Below are 16881 nucleotides of genomic sequence, written 5' to 3'. Positions count from 1 at the left end.
CTTCACAGCTGATTTGCCTCCATGGAAATCATGGCTGGCAGAGCGCAGGCGCCTCAAGCAGAGGCTACAGTGGCGCGAAACGGAATGTAAAAACTAAAATTAAGTCATTTCAATACTGCAGATAAAAATGGATCCAGTAATATGTGTACGAGTATTTGTTCGTTTTTATACCCTGTACCCAAAGGGTACAAGGGTATATTAGTTTTGTGCGAGTGCACATGGAACACACAGAAGGAGGCTTGGTAGACCCCACAAAGTATATATATTCTTGATCAGCATCACAAGCCGAGTCGATATAGCCATGTCCGTCTGTCTGTCCGTCTGTCCGTCTGTCTGTCTGTATGAACGCAAGGATCTCCGAAAGTATAAGAGCTAGAATAATCAAACTTGGTATACAGATTCTCCTGAGACCGAGAAAGGACGAGTTTGTTCATTTTTTCTGATCCACCCCCCCACTCCCCCCCTATTAACGATTTTCTATAACTCCCGTAATTCTTGGAATTTTGAACTAAAATTTGGTAGTCACATTAGGTTAGTTATTATATGACCGTATACCAAGTCTCATTATGATAGAATGATCGGAAAGAAAGTTATAGCCATATAACCAGGCCCAATGCACACATACATACATATGTACAAGTACACAAACACGCATAAGGCACGATTCTGATGTAAATGTAAATGTATGTATGCATGCATGGAATATTTTATATTTAATTTAGTTAATTAATTAAATTAATTTAGTTAATTAATTAAATTAAATTAATTAATTAATTTAATTACTTTTTTGTGGGGTGGTACAGGGTATTTAAGAGTTGAGCCTGCTCGACTTTAGCATTCCTTTCTTGTTACAAATATAAAATAGCCCAACCTCGAGCACTTCCGCGCGAGGATTAATAAGTTAGTGGTGGCTTATGCTTATCTAAATGTTTTGAAAAAACCTAATCGTTGCAGTCTTCGCAAAGGTCTGTCAGGATATAAAATAAATAGTAAATGCATATTATATCTATATCTGACAATATGTTTGATTTTCACTGAGTCGAGCGGGCTCAACTCTTACAAGTGGAAAAGCTGAAGTAGCGTGCCCCGACTTCGAAGTACTCTTAAGTCAAAGCAATAAGAACAACCGCTGTGGGCAGAGATTGTTTTTATGAATATAACTTTCTTCATAATTGATCTATCATTATGAAACTTGGCATACGAACACATAATCATTCATGGGTTTGAATTACCAAATTTGAATTCCAAGAATTACGTGAGCTATGAAAATTCACTAATAGCTGGGGTGTGGGAGTGTACCTTTTGGCTATATCGACTTAGCTTGTCATCGTGATCAAGAATATATATTCTTTGTGGGGTCTGCCACGCGTCCTTCGCACAAAACTGGTACAGTTCAGGGCATAATAATTTTTTGACCGATTATACCTCTTTAGTTTAGATTTGAGCCAAAGCAGCAACATTGCGTACATTGCTTGGGCATAAATATCATTTATCTTCCTTTTAAATTGGCCTATCACGACATGACATGACATACGGACAGAAGCCAGTAACCAGAAATAATTGCCAAAATGGATTACAAAATTACAAGAATTATGTGAGTTATGAAAGATCAATAATAACGGAGGAGCGGAGGAAACATTTTGCTAATGCACTTGTAATGCATACGAGTACATGCACATGTACGTCTATAAGACATCGGAGTGCATGTGTTCCTAGTGAAGTATATATATTTTAATCAGCATGATGAGAGAAATCGATTTCGTCGTGTCCGTCTATCTCTCCGTCTCTGGACTTCATATTAACCAAACTTTGTATACAGAACTTCGTCAATACTGTCCACATTTCAAAAGCTACATTATCCAAACTTTGGACACGTAATCTACTTGTATATATATATTATCTACTTTTGTTTCAAATTTCAAAATCGGTCAATTCTAAGAAAAGTTATTAGCGTAACGATTTCACACCAGTACTGCACCAACTAACTGCAGGCATCATTATTTTTTTTACTTTTTGCTATGGACGCCGGAATTTTGTCTGGATACAGGGTATTTCACTGTCGGGCTTGCACGACTGTAGCGTTCTCTCTTGTTTTAGTAGGGAGCTATGCAAAAATTTCCATTGTTCTAAATAAGGTATTTTAAATTCAATTGTTGTCAACCATAGTGGAGACTGTCTTATTGAAAATTTCTGCAGAGACATGCTGATGCATGCATCCAATTGGTGGCCAGAACAGGATGAGTTCAAAATCTCCACGATTCTCGTAAATCTCCATTTTTGCCAGTTATTTGCAGATGACAGTTGCCACAAATCTGAGCTATTTGAAAATAGTTTAACCCCAGTTATTGATATTTATCCCCCCAATATTGTTTCCGAAACTTTTTTCACACAATTTTATATGCAGAAAGGAAAGTAAGCGACTGAGGAAATGAAGCACCTCGCTTGATTCGGATGATGATTTTTTAGAATTTGAGGGCTCCAGAAGTCAATAAATGGAGTCTACCTTAAAAATTTAATCTCTACTGCGAGCGACAGAAAATGCCGTTCGGCACTTTAACGAAATGCAAACATTACTTAAAATAGTATGTATTTAAGCCACATTTCCAATTCCCAGCAGATCGTTCCTCTGAAGTGCTTTTAGACTTAAAATATGAGTGCTGTCCGTTTAAGATTTATAACCGATACACGAAAAAAAAAGTGTGAAAGTCCTTCATAGGAAATTCAGTAGTTTAAGGCAGAAACTCACATGTGAATCAATCGGTTATTACTGCTGGCATCAAAGCTCTCTTTTAATTATTGCCTAAGGCCGAAAGATACAGACAAATATTCATAACTGAAATAAATCTTCTACAATTAAAAATTCTCGGGAAGGTAGCCCAATTCAAGCAATTGATGATACTGGAATTATAAAACGATCGGGATTATATGTCCCATAGGTTTGTTTCAAATTTTGGAGCCCATATTAATATCCAACATTAAAAAATGAAGGAAGGAAGATCATGCGAGACGTGGAGTAATTACAACTACGTCATTTAAAATTCTATAAAGATGTTTAAGAACTATGCTTTTAATGCATATTTTTGCATACCAATTCCTACAGTTTTAACTAAAAGACAACTTTCGATTTTAAATTATTTATATTTTAATTACATAAACTTGCAGTTAATTAGTAGCTTGTTTTAGCGAAATGTTTGTATACATAAATGTATGAATTATGCAATTTAATATGTTGAAGCCAGTTCATGTTCCCGCCCACATATGCAGTTGAATGCCGCCAAAATTTAGTTGGCAACAAAAATCCCCAGTGAATGCAATTAATTTTCTGATACCCGCTGTTGTTATTGCCGGCGATCGTCGCAGCTTGTGCTATTGTTGTGGTTTTATTCATTGTTGCTGCTCCGGAGGTGGCTGCTTCTTTCGCTTACGACGTGGTTTTCGTTTTTTCTTTCGCTCCTATTTCTTGCCGCTCTTACCGCCGTCGTCCTTGCTCTTGTCCGACTTTTCCTCCTTCTTAGAGGCATCCTTATCTTTTGTATCTTTGTTATCTTTGTCTTTGCCATCCTTGTTTTTATCCTTCGCTTCCTTGTCGACATCACCAGTCTTCTTGCCCTCTTCTGCATCCCGATTCGCCAGCTTGTTGTTAATCAGATTATGTAGCGCAATAATGGAGCGAACCATGGAAGCCAGATACACGACGAGCATTTGGTCGTTAGTCTTTACGTACATGGTGTCTGTAAACTGATCGCTGGTAATGTCCGGAAGCAAATTAAATATATCCTGCAGCTGGTACACAATCTGATGGTTGATCGGCATCTTGCCATCACGTACGCGCTGCAGATACTGTTTGATGTCGCGCAGTTGTGCGTTAAGCCCCTTGAGACCCATAAGCTGGTTGGTGATCTTTTGCGATAGACTACCAACAGTGGTATCCTTGATGTCTCGCAGTAGGTGCTCTACTCCAACTTCTTCGGCTTCCTCAGCACCTATCTCACTGGGAACATGCTCAAATGTTTTGCTCGTGGGTGAACCGTCATCGTGCACCTCCTCCACAGATATATAGGCTTCAGTGGGCAGGCCTAAGTCTTTAGGCTTCGCATCAATGATCACTAACACGGAATTGGGACAGTAGCGCCGAATAAGTTCATTAATGGCAATGTCATTTTGATGTAGTTTCGGCCCAGTATGGTACCAGCCAACCACGCGTTCGCGAGCATTGACCTTTTTGAACATTCCATACATGTTTTCCAGATAATCATGATCCAAAAACCACACGGATTTGTCTTTGTCATCCTCGTCGAAGGGCACTGAAAATGTTTTGGTTAAGGGTTTCGCTTATCGACTTTTCAATGCTTACCTGCGAAGCTATTTGAAACGTCGAGCACGCCTTTGGAGCGCCAGCAGCCTAGAAGGACTCCTACAACGCGCTTCTGGTTGCCTATTTTGCCCATGCGGTTAAAGTGATCCACCACGGACAAGAGGACCAGAGGATGAACTATGACTTTGTTTACACTAACTTCCAGCGATGGCATTTTGACGGTGTGTGTTATAATTTGTCGGCTAATAAACAGGAACGGCCCGTTAAGATTAAGTTGTCGTTTGATTTATTTTCCACAGTTTCAGAAGTGGAACAATAAAAATTGTTGCGGCTAAAATGAAGCGACACGAATGACAAGCAGATTCTTCTTCTTATGCAAATACAATTCGCTGGAATAAAATATTCATTGACACTTACTTATCGATGTCGCAAACAATTTCCGATATCGGTATTGTAAATTGAGTATTTTTATACCAAAAAATTATATTTTCAAAATTTTTTGGAATAAAAATTGAGATCTTAATTTGTTGAAGAATGCAGAAAACAGTCCTTGTTTTAGAAAATATTTCAATTAGGTAAATTTAAACCTGTTTTTAGTAGGAAATACTTATTTAAACTTATTACCGTTGGTGCGGAAATGTTCTCATGATGCAATACAAAGAATATATTGGGTAATGGCCTTTTTGATCTATAGTAATATTATTTTAGGCTGGATTAAGGACCTGAACAGCCTAGGTTTTAAAGTACACTTTGCAGAGATTACTATCGTCTTCGATTTTTACATTTGTTCCAAGTTCCATTCAACAAACAAAGTGTTCTGGAAATTATTTAGAAACACACTCTTACGTGGAAGTATCGAATGAAAGAACCAACAATGCTCACCCGTGATACGGAACTTCAAACATCGATAATAATAAATCGTCAAGTAGGTATATGACATCAAAGTATCGTTATAAAATTCTTCTAATATCGATAATTACCACATCCCTACACAACACTGGTCTAAAGAGAATTAAGCAAATAATATAATTATTAACTACATTTCAAAAATTGGCAAGCGTTAATTAGAAAATGTTAGTATCTTTGTCATATTCGTTCTCGTTGCCCTTACAGCGGCTAGAAGAGGAGTTGTGATGTAATGCATGTGTAAAGCGCTACGTAGCACATTTCCTGTTCCAAGACGTCAACAAGATAAATGCTAGCTGCAAGTGCTTCGAAACTGGTGATAGTGCACAAATCCGTGCCAAATTGTGCTACAGAACAGCGCCACAATACAAACATTAAGTCATAGTTTAATGGCATTGGCATTTTTTCATAGACGTGATAAAAATTGTATTTATTTTCTCGTCGTGTGCGTGTGTTGGTGTGTGCAATAGCGTTTATTCTGTTGCGCCTGTGGCGGCGAGCACTGTAAGCCGTGTGTATTTGTATCCTCTTCTCGCACAGATGACTAAACGCCATTTTTTGCTATGCTATGCGCGTTGCCAGACTACAAGGGTCGAGTTAAATGGCAGTCAATTTTGAACGACAAAATATTAATTGCGTCTAATTTAAAACTTTAAGGAAGTGGAATTTGTAAAAGTGGGAGAATGTTTGTTAATTAAGTGTGGCATGCAATATGACTCCCTTTAGTGCACTATCAGAGCAGTCTGGCCACGCTACGTCACAACGTTGCAAGAGTGAAATTAATTGGGCAGCCAGTAATTTGGCTTGTGCTGTCAAACGGTTTTTATCTTAACGAAAAGTTACTAATGCTATAAAATCGCGGTAACTGTGCCGCCTCGATACTAATTGATATGATATGATTAAATGAATGTACGCGTGAACAACGATGAGGTAATTGTTTTGGCCGAAGCACTTGCTTCGCTGGCTTCGTCTACAGTTTCACGCCCAGTCTCGGTTTCGGCCGCTGTCTCTGCGGCGGCATAATCATCAATGAGGTGCTGTCGAACAAGTGCAAAACGAAGTAGAGCTCGAAGTGCGCGTTGTGTTTACAAAATTGAGGCGTTGTGTAAATTAAAGCGTTATCAGCAGCGCTACAACGGTCATTTGGCCACATTTTCTAAATTGCCAAGAAAGCAGTCAACGCAAAGACCAGCTCGGCTCTCACATACACCAACACGCATGCATACACAAGATACCCATACAAATATACATACAGACATTGGCACGCACATAGCCAGGCAGTCGCACTGCTATGCTCTTTTGTCTACGTCTTTTAACTTTTCTCGTTTGTAATCATTTTCCTCCCATTCGTATGTTTTTTTTTGATGCCATGTACAAATATTAGGAGCTCGAGAGCTAAAGCTGCTAATTAAATTAAAAAACATACAGAAGCGTTAAAAGACGGCACCAAACGACCACAACGTCTGTGACCAAGCCCACTACTCGGACTCTTCATTGGCCTATTTCACTTAATTCGCCAGAAGCGGCGATTGTAGTGGTAGCGGTAGCACCCTGAAAAAATAACAAATAGAAGGTGAGTAGTAGTTTAATCGACATCGTGTTAGTTTAAACTAAATACAATCAATCAATGAACACACTATTGCTTCGGACAATCAATGATGCATGCATGCATGTGTGCGTTCATATCTTTATGCGACAGCTTTCACCAAATCTAGTTTTCCTTTTGGATCTGTGTAGTGGTGTCTTAACGACGCTCCTGCAGCATGTAGGCAAACAAAAATTTCGTACCCAAAAACGTAATCGCGCACCGAAACTAGTAAATTTTGTGTACCACTGAGAGGAAAAGAAGCGGCTAAGATGTCGTTCATAAATAACCTTAAAAAAGTCTTTCACCTGGGCGGCGGTGAGGCCAAGAAGAAGCGGCTGTATAATAACATCAAAATGGATACAGATCCGGCGGAGTTCTGGGAAATGGTCGGCGAACTGGGCGATGGTGCGTTTGGCAAAGTCTACAAAGCGCAACACAAGGAACAAAAACGTTTTGCAGCGGCCAAAATGTGCACGTTAGAAGATGAAGAGAATCTAAGTGATCATATGGTAGAGATTGATATACTCTCAGAGATTAAGCATCCAAATATTGTAGAACTTTACGAGGCCTTCTCCATAGATGATAAATTATGGGTAAGTGAGAACCTTCTTGCTAACGATATTTTGAAAAACAAAAACATCTTTTTTAATATCTGCAGATGCTCATTGAGTACTGTGACGGTGGTGCATTAGATAGCATTATGGTTGAGCTGGAGAAACCATTGACTGAGCCACAGATTGCCTACGTGTGCAAGCACATGACTGAGGGCCTAACATTTCTGCATAGAAATAAGGTCATACATCGTGATTTGAAGGCTGGCAACGTTCTGCTCACAATGGAAGGCGGCGTTAAGCTGGGTAAGACGTCGTAAAGCAGACAGTCCGCATCTGCTCCAATTACTTCAATTTAACTGCCTGTTTTGTTACAGCGGACTTTGGTGTTTCGGCAAAGAACAAACACACCATGCAGAAACACGACACCTTCATAGGCACTCCGTATTGGATGGCGCCTGAATTGGTGTTGTGCGAAACTTTTCGTGACAATCCTTACGATCACAAGGTAGATGTGTGGTCGCTGGGCATAACGCTAATCGAGCTGGCGCAAATGGAACCTCCGAATAGTGAAATGTCACCCATGCGTGTACTGCTAAAAATTCAAAAGAGTGAACCGCCCAAGTTGGACCAACCTAGCAAATGGAGCAAAGATTTTAATGACTTTCTCAAAAAATCGCTGGTTAAGGTAAGGTATTCTTTGAATATTTAATTCATGAGGTTTATAATTTATTATTTAAGCATGTTGAAACATGTTAAAGTAATATAATGTGATGTATTCTGTTATCGATTTGACTTCAAAACGCAGATTCCTCAAATAAATTCAGGAAAATATTATATTGTTTCCTTTTCTCTCAGGATCCCCAACAAAGGCCTACCACAGACGTGCTGTTGCAACATAATTTTATAAATACCAATTTGGATGCCAAGCCCATCAAGGACTTGTTGCTCGAGTACAAGGCCGAAGTGGTTGAGGAGGTGGTCGATGATGAGGCTGAGGTAAGCGTCTCTAAATATGTTTTATGTGTCTATTGTATGAGCACCTACAAACAGCCAATGTGGTAGTTAGAAGATCCTATACGCTCAAAACCTTCACTGATATCTTAAACCAAGCACATTTCAATGAGCAAATTGAAGAATTATTATTAATATGCATTCATCCATCCATGAAATCAACTGACAACTCATACTTAAATGATATTTATGCAATTTGATTTTAAAATTGGTAGAGGGAACAATCTTCAAGAGCTAATTAATATTTTTCATTAACTTAAAATTCAACCTGACCTTGTAGACGGAACTAAACCAAACATATGTAATTTATTTATATTAAATTACCTAAATAGAGTTAACTTCTGGGAAATTTATCAATTAAGTATTTTCGTATTAAAAATAATCCTTGTAGTAGAGCCTTTTTAAAAACTTTTAAAGGGAATTATAAATTATAAAACTGTGCTGGCTGAAGATAGCAACTAATAAGTTTTTTATTTTGCATTTTTCACCTGCTCTCTATTGTAATTTTCTCTCTTACACGCTGCTTAACGCGTAAACAAAACACCCTCACAATGCGATAACTGTATCTGTAACTATAACCATATCGCTTAATGTCATTCGTAACCTCCGTCGTCTTCGTCGCCGTTATTTTTGATGTGCGTCGTCACTTGTTATTTTAAATTTATTTAGAAGCTTAAACGCCAAGTGAAGCGGCGCTCGCTATATCAGAGGGTTGGTAAGTCGTTCTATACACACACGCCTCTTCAACTGGGCATCAGCACTGACACTGGTCTTATTTTCTTTTTTGTTTATCAATATTGTCAAGCGTTTATCACATGCAACTTGTTATTTTCATTTTGGTTTGAGTTCTTGATTTCCATTGTCTTTTGAGTGGCTGCCATTTGTCTAAGCTAGTTGAGCACACAACCAACACTCTCTAATTGATAACAATTTATTAATTGTTATTTTGTCATTTTTCTACAGGAACCCCGCAACTCGGCGCTCCAGCTCGACCTGGACGATGACTCTGCTTCGCTGCAGAGCCAAGACATTGACAAACGTAAGTTTGGTAGTCGTTCAATGAAAAAGCTTTTTAAAGCTCTGAAGACTACCCGGTGTATTTTGTTGTTAATAAAATAATAATAATAAAACGATTCACGATTTTACACGCTTACTTGCAGTTCCAGGTACACCTACATCCATATCGCGGGATTTAAAAGAGCAATCCCTACCAAGTAGTAGTCTTCCAACAACGAAAACAACTACAACAGCAACAACGACAGACAAACCAAACAGCAACAAACAATCTTCCACTGAGGACAATGTGGAATCAGCAGCGGTGGCGACTCCAACAGTGCCCCATACAAAAGTTCCCGCTCCAGCACCGCCACAACAACAACAATCAAATGTTGCAGCTCTGCAAAGAATCAAAGAAGACGTTGCACCTGCAATGGAGACAGCTGAAAAGTCAGATGCGGACAAAAAAGTAAGTCCATTTAGTCAATACATTTTTTTAAACTTTATTTTTTTGTTTTCCTCAAGGTAGTTTATTTTTAAAATTTAAGAGAATTTAAAAAAAAAAAATTAAGTATCTTTTTTCATGATGGAAAAAATAAAAACTAGCACTAGTAGTAGTTACTTTATTCCAGTTATCTAGATTCGTATATATTCTATACTCATTTCAGTAATTAATTTCATATAAAATTGTTTAAGTTAAAATTTTTTTAAAAACATTAATTAAACGAGATACAAAATTATCTTTGTTTCGAAAAGTAACGCATCACTGATTTACCACAATGTTGATTTTGTTTGCAATTACAGCAGCAACCCTTTGTCAAAAAGGAAAAGGGCAAGGCGCCGCCACCGCCACCTTCAGCAGCAATTGTCAAGCAGTCCACAACGCCGCCACTTGAAGATGCGGGCGAGTCTCCTAAGAAGCCTCAACCGCCCGATCCTGAGCCTACAACAACAGCCATTGAAGTGAGCATTAGCCAGCACGATGTGGAGCAGAAACCGCAGCCACCCTCGCCTACAGCATCTTCCATAATATCGGTGCAATCGGTGGCCAGCTCATCCAGCTCTGGCAGTGTGTCCGGTGCTTTGCTAAGCTCGAGCACTTCCCTAATTACCATTAACAGCGATGCATCACCAGCGGCGCGAGCGCTGCCGCAGCCTCAACATGTGCTGCCCAACAGCATCGATTCAGTCAGTCAGATTACTGTAGTAACCAGTACGCATCCACCGGTGATTATTGACAACTCCCTGCCACCCCCGTTGTCGTCGGTAACTCAGAATGAGGTCATCATAGTGTCAAATGACTTAAATAAGAGTACTCATCTGCATGAGTCATCCACCGATGATGACTTCCCCTCGTTGGACGATAGCCTCAGTGACGCGACACCCCCACATAAACAATCTTCCATGATACTGACAGTCAACGAACGGCAGCATCCGGCGTCAGCTGCCCAGGATATGGCTGCCCAGTCAGCTGTTCAAGCCGTTCATGCGCGTAAGCTGGACGAGAGCGAGGTCTTGATTGTTAGTCCGTCGTATGCGGACGACGACTCCGCCTACAACACTGCCTCAGGCAGTCACGACCATAGCGATCATCTGATGGACACGAGTCACGTCTCCGTCGTTACTGTGGGTGATGAAATTAAAGTAAAGGACAGCAGTCACGAGTCGGTAGTTAAGCGCCAACCCAATGGCATTGCTGTGCCCGAGGACGTAAACATAATTGTGAATCGCTTTAAACCGTTACCTCACGCCGAGCAGGATAAACGCGTCTCGCCGGACAGTAGTATGGGCTCTTTAAGCGAGAATGGGTCGGTGCGTGGTCGACGCGGTACTGAGGTACTGATCACAGGAGATGCAGACAGCATATGCACCACCACTAGTCAGGACAGTCGCAACGAGGTAGATCACAAGCAACCTTTGATGCCGCCGCCGCCGTCAGCAACCAATCACAACAACAATCATCCTGGCAAAAACGATGTCATTGATGAGGAGGATGTGGTCATACGTCTAAAGCCCCGTGTGCCGGCTGCGGCTAAGACGGTTAGCACTGCTCCCGGTGGTGGGCTGACCAAAGAAGAGATCGAGTTGCGTAATTTGCGCAAGAAGACGCGCAAGCGCACCCGCAAATTCGAGATCGACGGCGTGCAAATGACCACGACTACTAGTCGCGTGATTTACGGCGATGAGGAGAACGGACGCATCTACGATGATCACGTGTTTCGCAAGCAAGAGCTCCGAGAGCTCAAAATGCTGCAGAAGCAGGAAAAGAAGCAGCAGAACGAGCTTCATGCTAAAGAGCAGCTAGCCAAGGAACAGCAGGATCGTCGATTTGATCAGGAGCGCGTCTCGCTAGAAAAGACGTACGAGGCTGATATGGATACGCTGGCGCGCCAACATAAGCAGCTGATTGAAAAAACTGAACAGACGCAGGAAAATGAGCTTCGCTCTTCATCCAAACGCATACGTTCCGAACAGGAGCAGGAGCTTAAGATATTCCGCGAGAACCTTAAGCAAGAGATACGCCTTTTGAAGCAAGAAGTCGATCTGTTTCCCAAAGACAAGCGTAAGGATGAGTTCAAACAGAGACGAAGCGCCATGGAACTGGACCATGAGGAGAAGGAGCGAGCATTCCTTGACTCTCTCAAAGAAAGGCATGAGTTGCTTCTGCGCCGGCTCAGTGAGAAACATCGCGACCATTTGGCAACTATCAATCGCAACTTCTTGCAACAGAAACAAAATGCGATGAGAACGCGGGAGGCTCTGCTTTGGGAGCTAGAAGAGAAGCAACTACATGAACGCCACCAGCTGTCTAAGCGTCATGTCAAGGAACTATGCTTCATGCAACGGCATCAGATGATCATTAGGCACGAGAAGGAGTTGGACCAAGTTAAACGCATGCTACAGCGCAAGGAGGAGGATCTGGTAAAGAAGCAGACACTGGAAAAGCGTGCGCTGCCTAAGCGTATACGTGCTGAGCGTAAGGCCCGCGATCTAATGTTCCGTGAATCGTTGCGAATATCAACAAATCTTGATCCAGACATTGAGCGCGATCGCTTGAAGAAGGTGAGAATGCATTAAATTTACTTCAATTGGGATCGCTGAAATCCCTTTCTTTATTTCAGTTCCAAGAGCAAGAGAAAAAACGCTATATGCAAGAAGAGCGCCGCTTCGAGGTGAAGCACCAAAAGCAATTAGAGGAATTACGCGCCACGCGTGAAAGCGCAATTAGGTACGTTGTTCTATATCTTATCAATCTTTTCTATCTTTGTGTTGGCCTAAAACCTCTTTACGGTTTATTTGTAATTTACCCGAGAGTACCCCTAACTTGTGGGGAGTTTTGTATGAGGAGATAATAAGGGCAGTTAATGCCATTTAGTAATAGAGTTTGCATAGAAACCAAACAATATCTCCTATATAGTGTTATTTTGCTTATAACTGTCTACATTCTTCGCAGGGAACTGGAGCAATTGCAGAATGAAAAACGGAAAGCTCTAGTCGAACATGAGCATGCCAAGTTATCGGAGATCGATGAGCGGCTTAAGGCCGAGTTACGAGAGTGGCGAGAGCAGCTGGTTCCTCGCAAGCAGGTGTGTATCTTCGGCGCTTAGCGCTGATCCAACTAGAGAATTTTTCCCTAATCGGTGTATTGTGTGTGTATTGTGAAGTCGTAGATACATTGTAAATAGATTCACAAATTGGATCGAGTGTCTTAGATGTTGTGCATAGAATATACCTATCCTCATATCGTAGTTGTTGTAGTTGTGGTTATGGTGAACTATGGTGGTTCAAATTCACAACGCCTGCCGTTTTGAGTTTGATGATCAACGCCAACTAAAATTCAATTATTTTTTAACTTTTTCTTTCTCTTTACACCCACGCAAATGCATACACTGTGGTGGCCTACTATGTTGTACCTACATACTACCTACTACAAAATTAATATATAAAAAAAAAACAAATCCAAAACTAAACCAAAAATAAATGAAATGCTTACTGCTGTGCTTCCAACTACTAACATCCAACTACTGGCCTTGCATGTTAATCCAATGCAGAAACTAAACGCTTCGATCAGCGCGGCCATCGATGAATTCGAAAAACGCTATGGCCTGGTAGCCAATCGTGGCGAGTTCGAGGAGTTGGAGGTGGAGCTGCCCGTGCGCCTGCGTGGCATCTTCAATGAGCGCTCGGCGCGATTGCTGCCCCGTAACACCTTTATCGATGTGCAGCAGCTGCCACGATCACGTTCCTCGCTGCTGATGCTTGGCGGCGGTGGCGCCTCAAACTTTCGCGGTTCAGCACCCGACTTAAGTCGTAGCGTGCCAAGCACGCCTATCTTTCACAAGCAGCAACGTGTCCAAATGATCAGCGAACTGGTGCTGGAGGAGGATGCCGAGGTGGATCCAATGAAACGTGCCAGTGTGTCTACCATGCCCGGAGAGCTACGCTTAAAAACAAAGGCGGCTGTGCCGCCATCCAATGAGCTAGTAAAAGTGGTGACCAGCACGCCGCCGCTCTACAGTGCAGATGCGGATAAGCAGCCGTCGGCCATGAGCACTTTTCGTCAAAGCGTACCACCCCCACCACCACCGATGCCTAAGACACCGGAAAAGGTGGGTTTTGTGGCCAATCGCTTCAATGTTTCAGGAGGCGTGGATAATCAGGTTGAGCTGCGCATACACGAGGGCCCGGTGCTCACGGCGCAGGCGCAGCGTCTTCTCCACTCCACCTCCTTTGCCATCAAACGGCCATCGTTGACGAGCCGTAGCAGCGGACGGTCCTCTCTTAGCAGCGCTCAGTCAATGTACAATATGCATGAGTTGAGCACCCGATTCAGCGATGCCGAGCTTATCTACGATGCGGGACGGAAAGCAGCAGCGCTGCTTGATGAGGTGCAGCCAAACCTTCGCAGCACCACTAAAAATACGCCGGAGGACGATGCAATGACGGAAACTGTGGATGACTTATACTATGATTTGTATAAGCAGAAATACAAACTACCTCGTGTGGGTCAAACGCAGTACAGTCGGAGTGAGGACTCGTCGGCCGCCTGAGATTCGACTGTCCTGAGCTGCCGGATGGATATCACCTGGCACATTCCAATGCATTTCGCCTTAACTATCATTCTGCTTAGCTACACTAATTAGCTATACTAATCTTTTCGCTTGCTTTCTCAACTCGGTGCTGGTTAACTGCACACACACACACATACATGTATCCCGCATCTACCTGAATTAACAATTACTTCCAATTCCCCAATACCCTATTCTATTCTCTTCGAATGCATTCTATTTATGATAAAAAAAAAGGGGGAAACAAAGAAAATGCCATAAAATGTTTGCCAAAGTTGGCGCCATATTTCGTGCGCACACAACATTTTTTGTTAGTCTTTAAACGTTGTTTTTGTATTTATTTATAAGCGGTTGAGTAACAGTAATGTTCTCGCTAAACAATAAATTTGTTTGCTAACTTTATAGTTACGAAGCGCCGGTGCTTGCCAAATTTCTTTACCACTTACATACCTTCCATATACAAACATACATATATAGCAGCAGTATTATCTATGCAACGTACTTAGCTAGATGGCCAAAACATAAAGACGCAAATACACATACACCCACACATGAGATGCAGGTTACCACCAAGCATTTACCACTGCTTAGACTACATACATACATACATACAAACATAAACACATTCAATATCAACGAACTTATTAACATAACTACATACTTATACAAATTTCATTATGCCACATTAATCGAAATTCAAATCAACGCGCTGTTGCCACAAAACTGAATCAAATAAATGAAACAAAATTCTTAAAACCTTTCCGAAATCACACCCACTCTTTGCTGATCTTCTTCTACTTCTATATGTAAAGCAACTACAGCAGCGGCTGCAACAAGAGGTTAGTTGGCTTTCTTTTCCAAATATGAAACCTTATTCTGGCTATGGCTATGCATGCGCTATCTACAAACATACATACATACATACATATATGAATTGTATACATATATATATATGTGTTGTACCTACAATTATATTTAAATAAATATATGACCCAAATTATTAATTGACTTTGAATCCCTCAGCGCCTGGAGGAAACATTTGCACAGCAGCTGGACGAGATGGAGACGCTCTATGGCGGCGCTTTGATCGTTTCCATGCCCACGGATACATTGCAGCGCGATCATTTTACGGGCTCGACGCGCAGCAGCCTGAGTTCGTATTCCGAAGGCTAAGAAGAAGATACATATATATGTACATATATATTTTGTATATGCGCTAAGGAGCGCAGTGTTTCAAGTTTATTTTGTGTCGTAATCTATTGCATAGGTTTAATTTTAATATTGCATTGTATTTTAGCCTTTTACAAATTATTATTATTATAATTATTAACATTGTACATGTCTATCTATATCTATCAATCAATCTATATTTATGGAGAGCGAGTATGTCTTACATACACAAGAGCATCTATCCATATAGCATACATATCTATATATACACGTATATACACTTAAATATGTACACAAGAACCGTCAACAGCAACTTACTTAATGCTTAACTATGTACCCACACAAGAACACACCACACAGATAAATAGACAAACAAAATAAAAAACACATACATACTAACAAAATCAGGCACACACACTAGTAATCTTTTGTTGACCTAACTGCTTTTGTAAATATATATACATAAATTATGCGAAAACAGCAACAATGCATAGATAAACATTTAAGATTGTGTGAGAGAGTTTAGAAAAAGTCAATGCGGAACATTTGTAACGTGGCTGGCCGCTCAGTCCCAAAACAACAAAAACAATATAGATAGCAGATCGCAAATGACGCAAGACAGCATGTGAATAAGAGCGGCGGCATCTGCCGGCAAATAAAAAAAGATATTTATATTTGTAAAAGTTTATGCCTATATAATTTACTATATGTATTTAATTTAAACAAATGAAAAATATATTTTAAAAACCGTGCAGAAATGTTTTGTGTTTGTATGTAATTCGAGAAGGTCAATCCAAATTAAATACACCTAATTCTGTTTTTACACCGCCTTTTTTTTACACGGTTTTGATTTAACACGGTTTGAAAATTCAAAATTTCACATATGTATATTTCTTTAGAGATAAGGAACCAATCATCTTTTTTTGCATATGATCAATGTCTTTTTTACACGGTTGTTTCTAGAACCAATCTAGCGTGCAAAACAGAATTAGGTGTATTTTATTATATTATATATCTTAAGCTCAACGAGAAACTGATTTTTTGTGCCGGACTTAAAGATTTCCCATTTAAATAGAAAAACAAAAAAAATTAGGTGCGAGAAATATAACAGTAACTAACAGATAATTTTTTAAGGACGCTGTGGCCTATAGCGTTGTTAGTGCAGTTTTGAATTTAAGTTCAATATCAAGGCTATACATACTAGCCTTTTCATTTTGTTGAAATGTAGTATTGTGCAGATCTGATATCAAATCTTAAGGACCGGAACGAACA

General features: G+C 40.5%; 2 protein-coding genes across 5 annotated transcripts; one reads left to right on the top strand and one right to left on the bottom strand.

The window, feature by feature from the left end:
- Positions 1-3118: 3118 nt before the first annotated feature.
- Positions 3119-5069, bottom strand: LOC115625536 (26S proteasome non-ATPase regulatory subunit 7). Its single transcript, XM_030520617.1, has 3 exons — positions 4940-5069; positions 4355-4704; positions 3119-4304 (listed from the first exon to the last, which is right to left on the bottom strand). Exons 2-3 carry the CDS (start codon positions 4527-4529, stop codon positions 3454-3456), a joined length of 1026 nt encoding a protein of 341 aa, XP_030376477.1. The 5' UTR covers positions 4530-4704; positions 4940-5069; the 3' UTR covers positions 3119-3453.
- Positions 5070-5306: 237 nt separating this feature from the next.
- LOC115634783 (serine/threonine-protein kinase 10) lies at positions 5307-16367 on the top strand. 4 transcript variants are annotated; one of them, XM_030532684.1, is made up of 12 exons: positions 5307-5388; positions 6606-6794; positions 6959-7402; positions 7468-7666; positions 7738-8048; positions 8219-8359; positions 9338-9413; positions 9535-9839; positions 10175-12433; positions 12493-12599; positions 12825-12957; positions 13423-15195. In XM_030532684.1, the coding sequence occupies exons 3-12, from the start codon at positions 7079-7081 to the stop codon at positions 14419-14421; spliced, it is 4854 nt and encodes a 1617-aa protein (XP_030388544.1). In that variant the 5' UTR covers positions 5307-5388; positions 6606-6794; positions 6959-7078; the 3' UTR covers positions 14422-15195. The 4 variants fall into 4 exon arrangements, with proteins under 4 accessions (XP_030388544.1, XP_030388543.1, XP_030388545.1 ...); XM_030532683.1 differs by lacking the exon at positions 5307-5388 and adding an exon at positions 5923-6151; XM_030532685.1 differs by lacking the exon at positions 5307-5388 and adding an exon at positions 5923-6151 and having other exon boundaries at positions 6921-7402.
- The last annotated feature ends 514 nt before the right edge of the window (positions 16368-16881 follow it).

This window comes from Scaptodrosophila lebanonensis, unplaced genomic scaffold, assembly GCF_003285725.1.
Source record: "Scaptodrosophila lebanonensis strain 11010-0011.00,11010-0021.00 unplaced genomic scaffold, SlebRS2 tig00000001-arrow-pilon, whole genome shotgun sequence".
In the NCBI taxonomy this organism is placed as follows: Eukaryota; Metazoa; Arthropoda; class Insecta; order Diptera; family Drosophilidae; genus Scaptodrosophila; species Scaptodrosophila lebanonensis.
Note: the sequence above shows the minus strand (reverse complement) of the source record. Positions and strands in the feature narration are given on the sequence as shown.